Source organism: Leguminivora glycinivorella, chromosome 16 (genome assembly GCF_023078275.1).
Source record: "Leguminivora glycinivorella isolate SPB_JAAS2020 chromosome 16, LegGlyc_1.1, whole genome shotgun sequence".
Lineage (NCBI taxonomy): Eukaryota > Metazoa > Arthropoda > Insecta > Lepidoptera > Tortricidae > Leguminivora > Leguminivora glycinivorella.
Window position 1 is genome coordinate 14175508 of NC_062986.1, and position 11712 is coordinate 14187219.

The 11712-nt window shown below is 38.1% G+C and overlaps 1 protein-coding gene across 3 annotated transcripts; it reads right to left on the reverse strand.

Annotated features, from left to right (window-relative positions):
* Positions 1-375: 375 nt before the first annotated feature.
* Positions 376-10553, reverse strand: LOC125234799 (ejaculatory bulb-specific protein 3-like). 3 transcript variants are annotated; one of them, XM_048141206.1, is made up of 3 exons: positions 10475-10553; positions 9553-9730; positions 376-985 (listed from the first exon to the last, which is right to left on the reverse strand). In XM_048141206.1, the coding sequence occupies exons 1-3, from the start codon at positions 10475-10477 to the stop codon at positions 798-800; spliced, it is 369 nt and encodes a 122-aa protein (XP_047997163.1). In that variant the 5' UTR covers positions 10478-10553; the 3' UTR covers positions 376-797. The 3 variants fall into 3 exon arrangements, with proteins under 3 accessions (XP_047997163.1, XP_047997162.1, XP_047997161.1); XM_048141204.1 differs by lacking the exon at positions 376-985 and adding an exon at positions 3847-4646 and having other exon boundaries at positions 10475-10542; XM_048141205.1 differs by lacking the exons at positions 9553-9730; positions 10475-10553 and adding an exon at positions 2675-2895.
* Positions 10554-11712: the final 1159 nt, after the last annotated feature.

Sequence of the window (11712 nt, forward strand, 5' to 3'; positions counted from 1 at the left end):
TACATTTGCACCCGAGTGTAACATAAAACTTTTCCCCTCACTATAGCGAAGGAAACTACAACGCAAAAAATGCGTTTATCACTGCTTCTAGTAGTTCCACAGGTGGTAAATCATCTTTATTACTAGATTCACCTACTTTTATAAACTTTAAAGCAGTTAATTTGACTTTATTCAAGGTCAAATTACTTTACCCACTAGTGGATAAAATGCGTTTTTACCCGCTGGTATTAAGGACAAAACACATGTTTCCGAGCTAGTGAGGGGAAAAATAAATAAATGGGATGAACGATGAGTGTTGGTGTTGAATTACTTTGCAATTTTTTTTGACAGTCTATCAGCTATGTCCATGAAATGTATGGAACTTCTTAATAATAGATTAAGTTAACTCAAAATAAAACAAATTTGTGTTCAATAAATAGTTCATTTAATCGATTTAAACGTCATTGTACCTACTCGCAAAACTGTTATTTTTACTCGCAAATTAGCCAATTTGACAATCGTTCACGATCCGTGGCGATCGAAACTCAACTGTCTTTGTCGACCAATATGGAAAAGCGATAGAAATATTAGATAATTGCCTATCCCCTCTTTCTATCAGTCCTTTATATTAGCGCGACAAAGACAGTCGCGTTACTTGCGTTTAGTTTTCTACGGATCGTAAAGACCCATTTACACTGTACGAGAACTCGCAGGCGATTTTGGTTTGCTGTATTGTATGTAACCAATGAAACTAAAATCTCATGCCAGTTCGAGCGCCGTATAAATGGACCCTAAGTTTTGTCTTTAGATGCTTTCACTTAGTCATCCCGGGCAAGGAAAGCCTCATAGCTCTCCTTGTACTTATCTCCAGGGTCGTATTTGGCTTTCATCTGAGTCCAGTATTCGGGTTCGTTCTCCTTCAAGTGTTTCACGACTTTTCGGGCGCCCTTCCTCTGTTGCTCAGTGCACTTTTCACACGATGTGGTCATGGCGTCTTTGATGGTATCTGGAATATTAAATAAATATGTATTATATTAAATAAATATTATATATGTGCGTTATAATATGAGACCTGGTTTGCGGCACTTGCTGACAAAATGGAAAGAAGACACTATAGCGAAATGTCGCAATCGGTTGCAAGCTTCCCTTGTCAGCTATGTGGCAAAATATGTCGCTCTCGCATAGGTCTCTTTAGTCATCAAAAGCGATGTCTCTCTGACATTGCACTATAAATCGTCTGAAATAGACGCTAAGGCCAGTAGTAGAAGTATGTATTATGATATGTAGAGAGAGGTTTAAAATAAGCACTCGATTATTATTCCGCGTGACTGTATATAAAGTCCGTAATCCGTATAGCCCTTATGATGGCCAACCTCCGGTAGGAGATGGCACTGGAAGAAGAAGGTAACATTGGGCAGAGAAGTTAGGCGTTTAGGCTTGGAGGGATCTCATGGATCGTTACACAAATTGACAGTTCCAGGGTATACTCAAGAATACACAGATGTCCATCATAGATACAAAAATAAGTCAAATGAACATGAAATCCACTGATCGTTACACAGCTTTCGGGCGTCAATTTTTGAAGTTTCAAAACATAAAAAATGCCTCGGTGATACTCAAGAATATTTGAACAATCAAGAGCCTGAGAATACAGGGATATCAAAATTTGACACGCTTTACAAATATAGAATTTGTTTCTTCTATCTAAAAAGCAAGAATATTTGTGTTTGATATAGAAAATGGCACAAATATTTTAAATATTATATTCAGGTAGATTAAGTCGCAGTGCCATAGTATAATTTAACCTACTGCCTTATTAATTTACCAATACAAGCATATTTCTTTTTTCATGGGAACTAAGCGTCCGAAGCAATCAGACATGCAATAATAAACCAGTTTAGCGACTAGTTCCATTTATTTTTAAATAAAAAGTGGTTTTTAATGTGAAGACAGGATACCGACGATTTATTGTATCGGTGACTATGGTGTTAAGTGTTAAAAACACAAAAAAAAACCTTAGGTAAGATGTTTATTTTTTATTACTCGCACCTGGATCGTCATACGCTTGTAAAACCGGTAGATGTGTAGAAATTATTGTTAAGAGGTTGTTATTTCTCAAATTTTCAACGCATTTTGTAAACGTAGTCTAAGTCCGCTTTCACATTATCCGATCCGATATCGGATGTCGGAAGGGTTTTTTCAGATGGCGCCTGTAATGTATGGGATATCGGTCCGACATGCGATATCGGATCGGATAATGTGAAAACGCACTAAAGTCTATGTAAACACTTGAAACCTAACCGTAGAAATCCGGCACTGTAGTTACATTTTTATCTAAAAATATTTTTATAAGTTTATGCAAAACTTCATTCAACCAATTTTAGAGACTTTATGACTAATTCCCGAAAAGTTTGTATATTTGGATCACGTCTTTTATTTTCATAAAAATTGGTAGGCGGCTGATAGAGTCCATGATGCAGGGCAAGATCCACTAGTTTTTTTTAGTTTATTTAGAAAACAATTTAGCCTTGAGAATTTAAGGAAAATTAGTGTTTAAAAAAACATTATAGCAAAAAAATGGCCAACGGTCGGTAATATGCAGACATTAAACGTCGATACGAACTATCCAAAGTTTAATGCTTGAGAAAATGAGGAAGGTCTGGCGGCTCTGGGCTCTTAATCTACTACAACTTACTTTTAAGCGTTTTTCCTTCCGGCGTGCATCGTCCCTGCCCCAACAAACACTTGACGTACGGCACTAACAACCTTTTATTCGCCAGAATCTCATCTATATTCATATTATCATATCTATCCGTGTATTTGTTCTCCTCAGCAACGGCCAGGCAAACCAAGCCTACACACAGCACCAACAGTTTCATCTTTCAGTCTGTATTGACACTGAAGATTAATCGGAAACCGATCTTCTTTTATTTCAGCATTGTTGCAATTATGATCCTTGATGAACGTCGTATACCTATTAATCCCTTACTAAAATACCTACAGCTTTATTCATTCTGTTAAAGGCTTTATGGTATGAAGGTAAGGTATGAATTTCAAAGGGTTTTTATATGTAGTTACGGAAGATAATAATAGACCCTTTATGTAATCGGCATTGTTAACTGGACTGATGCCTCTTAAATGCATTATAATTGTTCCGTGGAGTTCAAATCGATTGTTTACGTAGTTTATGTAAATCAAATTCTTATTGTTCTCTATTTTATTACTCCGGTAATTATTATCTTAGGAAACTTTGATCGAGATACCGCAATTAATTATTACTAAGTAGGATTCACACCTTTGAAAGGAAACTATGCAGGTGGTGTAATGTTGAACAACTTGGTACTTACAAATAAGGTATAGGTATTTATTTTTACACTCATATTAAGGAGTGAAAAAAACACTTAATTTATGATATCAACACGAAATATACACGGTGTTTCCGGTATCACTCAAAATAGGTATTTATTCATCTTTTAATCTGATCGTTCATTTTAATTTTCTGTACAGCTCTACTTGACTTTTAGCTCTACACTCAATAAAATAATTGCTAAAATCATAAACATAATAATTTATGATATCAACACGAAATATAGAGCTTTCTTGAAAAAGATGACGAATGTCTTCACTAATCTGTTAGTTGGAAGAGATCACTCATAGGAAGTTAGGTAAAAAATAACTAATAATACTAATTTAAATAAAAATTTTGTATACATCTCGATTCTGAACAAAAAGTGTTAATGAAACACGGTGTAGACAGAAAATACTTGATCATCACTGTATATTTTTTTTATAAAAATCATATAAAATCTATAACAGAAATGGTCATTCATAATTAAGGCACCCATAATGTGTAACATGGATGTTTTCACGTACAGTATTTTTTTACAATACATATACAATAAATACACTTTGACAGGACTAGATTAATTTAGTAACTAGTCAAAATGATTTGAATAAAGGCTTTTAAATGGAAAATAAAATATTAGACACCGGATTAGAAAAAGCTTAAAGTGCAGATAGTGTTTTGAAATGCTATGCTATTTATACAGATTCCATGCTGCGTTTTAGGTAATAAAACTATTACCTCATCAAATGCAAATGAACATAACATGATATGAGCGTTATATGAGCTATTTATACATATTGTATTAATATCATTGGAGAAATGCAATAAAACTCAAAGGTTATACAACCACCTTTTGGATTCAGTCAGATATATTCAAAGGTATTTGATGGGTTTTTGGGGCCAAATCTAAGTTGATTGACAAATACCTTGGCCGTGCCTTTCTTAAAATTAAATATTAATGAAACTATCAACAATTGATTTTAAAATTAAAATTTTGCGAAATTGAACATACATCATCCAATTCGGGTCTCTTTTAATATTTGACAGTTCTTCTTTTAGTGCAGCTTGGTAACCCGAATCAGTATGCATGTCGAGAAAAACCCCAGATGTTTCGTTTATTCCTCAGGAATGGTGATGCCATTCTCTCTCGCTCGTTGCTCATAGGTCTTCCTGAATTTCCCTTCGGGGTCGAACCGGGCGGTCAGTTGGCGCCATGTAGGTAATTCGTGTTTGATGAGGTGTTCAATGACCTTGGCTGTTCCTTTCTTCTGGGCTTCGGTGCATTTCTCGCAGCCCGTTTGAAGAGCGTCTTCTAGGTGATCTGGAAAATAATAAAATTATTAGAGAAGAAAAAAAGTTTATACCTAGGTACATGTAAAAGATTGGCCCGCTTTGAACTTTGATATGGTCAAATGAGGCATGTATTGCATAATTACACTTTTATTAGGTATATACGATTCCGGAAAACACTTAACTCAAGCTATTATTGAAAAAAATATGCACCACATTCACACAAACTATTAAAACGATTTACCTGATTATGACTGACCTCTGTATCTACATTATGTACAATTACATTTTATACTTAAAAGATTTTTTATGTCAAAAATTGTTTTAAAACTTTTTATGATTTTGATACATAGCGCTTTGCAAAAGCTAAACTGATCTCATGAGAGAAAAACAATAATATTTGTATATTATTGAATCCCAAGAACTTGTATTCTTCTTGGAACACTGCTGGAGATATTTTCTTATATAATTTGGTGTAAGCCAATACATCTGTCTCGCGCGAGACGTGTACAAAACGCGTCAGGTCAAGGCAAGGGACCTGTTTCTGTGACACTGGAAAACAATGCATATATTTACAGATTTATTACTCAGTTTGCGACACTCTTCGATGAGTAATCTACATACGTTAAGAAAATTCATGTCAATAACATTCATCAACTGGTAAACCAAAAACCAGGTTCAGAATGTGACCTCCCCCTTTCTTTCCATGGGTGTCGTGGAAGTCGACTGTGGGATGTGGTATATAGGTTAAACTGTGGCGTAGGCGAGCGTATGCTGACAACCTGTCACTGCAATGTCACAATTTCGTTTTCACCACACCAACTTGTAAAGTCTCTCCTTGCTATTCGAAAACAGATAGCAAAATTGCATTTTATCCACAAGAGGGAAAGAAATTTCATACAAATTTTAATTTGACATCTTAAGCGGGCTAGTAGATTTTATCTATAAATGTGACATTATCTGGGTAAAGGGACCTTATCGTCGATGGCGTTTACGTCCCGCGGCATCGTAAGTATTTGTATACTCACATCGCTCATAACGCTGTAAGCGCCATCAACAATTAATAAGGTCCCTGGAAGGGACCCAGATAATGTCACAAATGATGATTTTAAATCGTAAATATTGAATAAAATGATAGATTTGATTTAGTTTGATGTTTTATAGTCAGTATTTTCGTCGTGTTGGTGTCGTAAACATTTTTGTGTTTCACTTGGTGGTCAATTTTGTTTAACCTTGAAACCCTCGCAACGCTCATCATTCCACTTTTTGAACCACTCGCTACGCTCGCGGTTCAATATTGGAATCTTTCGCTTGCTCCGGTATCAATATTGGCACGTGCGGTTAAACAACAACTTTGCCCCCTTGTAAAACATTGAAATAGGCCAATAGAGGACAGGGTGTATAAACGAGTGAGTTTCTACCACAGAGAACCTCCTATAGAGTGGCTGTTTGGGGTGCGAGGAGCGGGCGGGGAATGTGTTAAGCGCGCTGTGATTGGCCGTTTCAAGGACGGCGGGCAGTCGCGCCAGATGAAAAGGGACAGAAGTATGACTGTCCCTCTACTGACGCGTAAGTGGCCAATGTAAGTTGACCTATGCCGGCTCTGAATAAATTATAAATATGACTTATTTGTGGAATGTAATGCCGTCTGTTTTTAAATTTGAGCTTCTTGTTACCTTTCCACACCATTTCACACTACAGGTGGACATCTTTAAGGCATCAAAATACCCTTTTCCAATTTTTTTGTGCGAAAAACACGCGCTGCTTTCGGGTCTGTTACTTGGTCGATACTGATCGGGCACGGCGAGCGCCCGCGCTTATATCAGTGCAAATACTAGGAAGGCTGGCCACCGCGAGTCGTCTTGTAATAGATGTCTATAGGGGTTGGTCTGTGGTTTCTACATTTAAATACGCTGGATATGCTAAGAGTGACAGTATATCTTTCAACCCTTTAATATGTAAATTGTAAATTTTAATTTAATGTAATATTAATATGATATGGATTTTAATTGTCCGAAATAAATGATTTTTTTTTTTATTGCCATGAGTGGCACTGCCAACTTTCATTTAGTAGTTTCATGTGTTCTGCCTGTGGTTCTGCTTCTGCCTACCCCTTTATGTATGTGTGTAAACCAAAATTCTATAATAATCGAATATAGAACGTTCGGACGTCGTGAGCTTTGACTTGAATTAACTCGATATTAAAAGGCCTTGACAAATCTGCACCTCATCGTTAATGACACGAACTACACAAAGGACTCGAACTATTTTAGGCACTCGAACTCGAGTACAGTAAGGGAATGTTTAAAAAGACACAGAGAAAACACTAAATTATTGCATTACCTATGTGAGTTATGGTAATTTCATAATCCAATTTTAAATTAAGTAGGTTTACAAGCTTAAAAATAACATCGTAACTAAATAAAGTCAAATGTATCGTCTAGAATGCGAAGTTTCAGAGTCACTTGAACTGCAGTTACAAGCGGCCACAGGTTACGGAGAGTGCTTACTATCGTGTGAAGGTGTAATACACATCTTTGAAGTATTTTAAAGTTCTAATCGGGCCTTTAGAATGAGAATTAAAATATTGTGGTAGGTAACAGTGGCGGGGCGTGAAAATTTTCGTTGGTAAAGCCGGAGGGGTTTTCGGAATCTGTTTTGTATGGACTTCTACAGATATTAGATAATTTTAGGGAACCCGTTGGGAATCGAGTTGTATCGACGCTCCGCCACTGGTAGGTAATGTTCTCTTTGGTAGGTAAATAAAAACTCCTTTGCTGACTGACATGCGAGTAATCTGTCATGTCATGTAATATATAAGTCAGTGTTTTTTCTTGTCATTAATGTATAATTTGATGTGTAGTTTTGCTTAATTTCCTTTTGTTTAATGAACTTTGGCAAGTTCCCTAGAAGTAGAGACTGCCATCCCTGATAAACTTTTTAGGTAGTACAAGTAGGTATCTCATAAAGTGAGTAATTAATATTTAGCAGTGTGCGTGGTTTGGCAATATTGATTCAGTGATTTTGGATTGATAGTTTTTAATTGTTTGTTGTGTGGTGTGTTTAAGTATATGTCCAAATAATATTCAGTGAACTTGTGATTGAAAATACTAGTGATTGCCATGTCTGACACGCCAATATAGAAGCTGCCCAAAATCTACGTAAGTAATATTTCTTATGATATAGACAGGAAGCGAGCTGACGAGACGCCTGATGGGAAGTAGTCATCGCCTCCCATGGACATTGTAAGGGCTGCTTGTGCTCTGTACACTAATTATATTCTATATAATCAACATCAGGGGAGCCGCTTATGCGTTTCCGATCTTTGAGAACCTTGAATAACTGCTTCTTGAAGAACCCTTTAAGATAATTAAGTAGTATATCATAAAATAATGAATGGCCCACATACTGTACGTAAGAATCCCAGTAACTCATGTATGGCACGGATTCTTTACGCAATCGAATCGCGGCAAGATCGTCTTGATTAATAATTAAAATTACAGATGAGAATTGCAGCAAGCCAATCAGTGCAAGCGTCAGACTGTATGACTGTCAGTATGTTTGCGATAAACTGTATACACTGAACGTTTATTCTTGCACTATCTTTAGCGAATTGATTGTTGAGAAAGTTTTAGATATACGTTGTTAAGGCTTATAAATTGGTTCATAAAAAGATTTTAAACCGGGCCATCTTAATGTCAGGCCTGAGTTCACGCGTGCAGCGGGGCGGGGCGTGCGGCTTGCATGTCAAACAATTGAAGCTCATACAAGTGCCCTGAGTGCGTAGCCTTAGGGCCCATTTAGACGGTACGAGAACTCGCATACGAGTTTTATTACATTGCGGTATTTGATGGCTGTGCAAAATTGTATGTAACCTCAACAGCCCGCAATGTAACTAAAATCGCATGCGAGCTCGCACGCCGTCTAAATCAGGCCTAATGCACAAACGCTCACGAAACGCTCACGATAATATCTCTTTCGTAGCTATCTATCTCTATCACTCTTGCGTATTGGCGCGACAGAGCCAGACTGCATTTTTTGCGGCTTTTGGGGTCGCATAATTGCCAATCGGCTACGGGGCCTGAGTCACGGTCGCCCGCACCGCTGAACGCTCCGCTCCGAGCGTCCACTCAGGCCTTAGATACGCCAGTGCCTTATAACAGCTATTATAACAATACAATTTATAAGTATCTTGTCTTTTTTCAGTGGTATACAAAAAATTCGTAATGCTTGGTAACTTGTAATGCGCTGGTAGCCTAGCGGTAATTACGTGCGACTTTCGTTCCGGAGGTCGCGGGTTCGAACCCCGGCTCGCACCAATGATTTTTTCGAAATTTATGTGCGACATGTCATTTGATATTTGCCAGTCGCTTTTCGGTGAAGGACAACATCATGAGGAAACCGGACTTATTCCAATAAGGTCTAGTTTACCCTTCGGGAAGGTTAGATGGCAGTCGCTTTCGTAAAAACTAGTGCCTACGCCAAATCTTGGGATTAGTTGTCAAAGTGGACCCCAGGCTCCCAGGAGCCGTGGCAAATGCCGGGTTAACGCAAGGAGGATGATGCTTGGTAAACTCGTATTTACTATGCTTCACCAAAGACATATGTAACTCCGTATAGACGGATAAAGTCTAAGAAAAAAACGTACCTCAAAACCATAATGAAAAAGGTACGGTGGCCAAGATGGCGTTACACCTTTGGGGAACGCTCGGTTAGATGGCGCTAATAAAAATATTTGCCATTTTAACACATGTCAACCTAAGAATATGGGCCAAATTGTCAAAACTGAGGTTCAAAAGTTTTAAGCCTGTGTCGAGAGATGGCAGTCTATGCACTGTGATTACACATTTTACTTTGACAGTAACTCTCTGTAATACTCAATCCTCTTTGGCTTCACTCTCCGTTCGAAGTCGGGGTTGGTCACATAAATATCCTACCTTTCAACTCCTTGCCTTCAGGTGTGCACTTTCCCTTGTCCAGTATGCAGTTGACATAAGCCTGCAGGAGCCTCTTGTTGTCCAGAATCTCGTCCAGGTCGATGTTGTCGTACTTGTCCGTGTATTTGTCCTCCGCCAACGCGGACGCCAAGCAGAGAAGGATAAGGAATTTCATCATCTGAAATGTGTTGTTGAAGGTTCAATAACCAGTTTTGAAGTATTTTTTTTTAAAGAGAAGGATAAAGAATTTCATCATCTGAAATGTGTTGTTGAAGGTTTTATTCCCAGTTTTGAAGTATCTCCAGTCCGTAAAGTATATGAGGCACGAAATACTACAGCCTAAGGAAAATTTCTGGATATAACGGTTGCTAGCAAATGCACTTAAAAAAAGTCTTATCTGCTCGGTTGATTGGTCGTATCTGCTGTATGGAGCAAACTTATAACCAAATGAAGGCATTCAGATGACGAAAAGAATTCTTTGGAAGCTGGATCCAAAGAATTCTTTTTCAAGATTTTATTAATTACCTAATACTTTTTTTTTCCGGATTCGAATAAAATTTAAACTGTTAGCACAGATGGGGTTTGAATGAATAATTCCCATCATCACCCGTGAGAGCCTGGTGTCCGCTTTGACAACCAATTAATAAATGAGTAATTTCCATTAGGCACAAAATGGACCCCTGTCACTGTTTGGCACATAGCAAGATTTGCCATTCAGGATTCAGAGTTGGATTGATCAGACTCTAATAACGCTTTTTGTACTCTTTCCTACATTATCATCAAATCTAGACATGATCAAACCATTGCTATTAAATAGGCCAAACTTTTCTTAACAGAGACGTAAGATTGCGGACCATAGGTAAACTAGGCGAAGCATAGATCTCGTAACGCACTAAGTAATGTTTGTCTAAGCCTAACATACCATTGTATGGTCCGTCAACTGTAATCACTGAGAACTGAGGACTTATGGTAGTTAGAGCCTCCGTCTAGTATTTATATGGTAGTTGCACTCGTGGTTAAAACATCTAATTTGCACGGTACATTACGCTCTTGTGTGATTGAGGTAAAAACCCCTGTCATCGCTCGTACAGGGCGTTTGAAAAAGTTATACTTGGTGCGTCGAATGATGATTTCAATAACAGTTCCTCTAAATCACCTTTGACTTGATTGAATTAAGATGGGTAGAAGCCGTCCATAGTGCTGTCAAGAGCCATCTAGTTGTAGAAATGTAAAACAAGAGTGGCGCCCTGAGCGGAGCGTTCGGCGGGGCGTGTCCAGCCTATTCAGCGTTGACTCAGGCACAGTATAAAGCAGTAATAACTCTTCTAACAAACTTCACTCCGCGCGGTGTGTCGAAAACTACTCTCCATATGCACCAAATACATGCGAAACTGGTAAGTATTGGGCTGGACAGTCGGGGCCGCGTTCGCGCGCTGTGTTGACGTGTTGAGTTCGGGAGAAAATGACGTCAGCACCGAAGACATATTTTCGTTACTGTAGTGTTTATGGGTGTATGGAGAACAGTTCTCAAAATGCGGAAATGTCAGAATGTTCTTTAGAATTCCTAGACACCCAGAAAAGTAAGTGGTTGTTATATTTTTGCAGTGTTAGGTACATTATAGCTTACGTAAATGGCGTAAAAGTGAGATTTAAAGCTAGAATGACACATTAAAATCAATAAAGATTTATCTGTAACGATATTTAGGTAGATGCTGCGATCTAGCTCGAAAGTTTGGTACCTACTTAAATATTGTGCAAACATCTATTCAAACATTTTATGTAAATACGATTTCGTCAGTATTTAAGAAACAAACACGTACTTGAATCTTTATTAGATAAAAAGGTAGAAAGAGCGTTGGTACTAGCATAGCGCCATACACAGTTACTACGAGTAGGACAGTAGCACAGGTACAACCCTGCGTGACCTTGCGCAGTAGTAACGACCGCGTCGCCGCTGCCGGAGATTAACTACTGATTTATCCTTATACTGTGACTCAGGACACTAATGTATGAGCTTCAATTGTTCTGATTCCCAATGTGAGCGCGCACTCATACTGCGTTTTTCCCCTCGGGCCATCATGATAGCTCGATTGCCGTCAACTTAGATGCCATTGAGCACCCTAGTATTATTTACGGCAGCCTACGGGCGATTGGGATCCC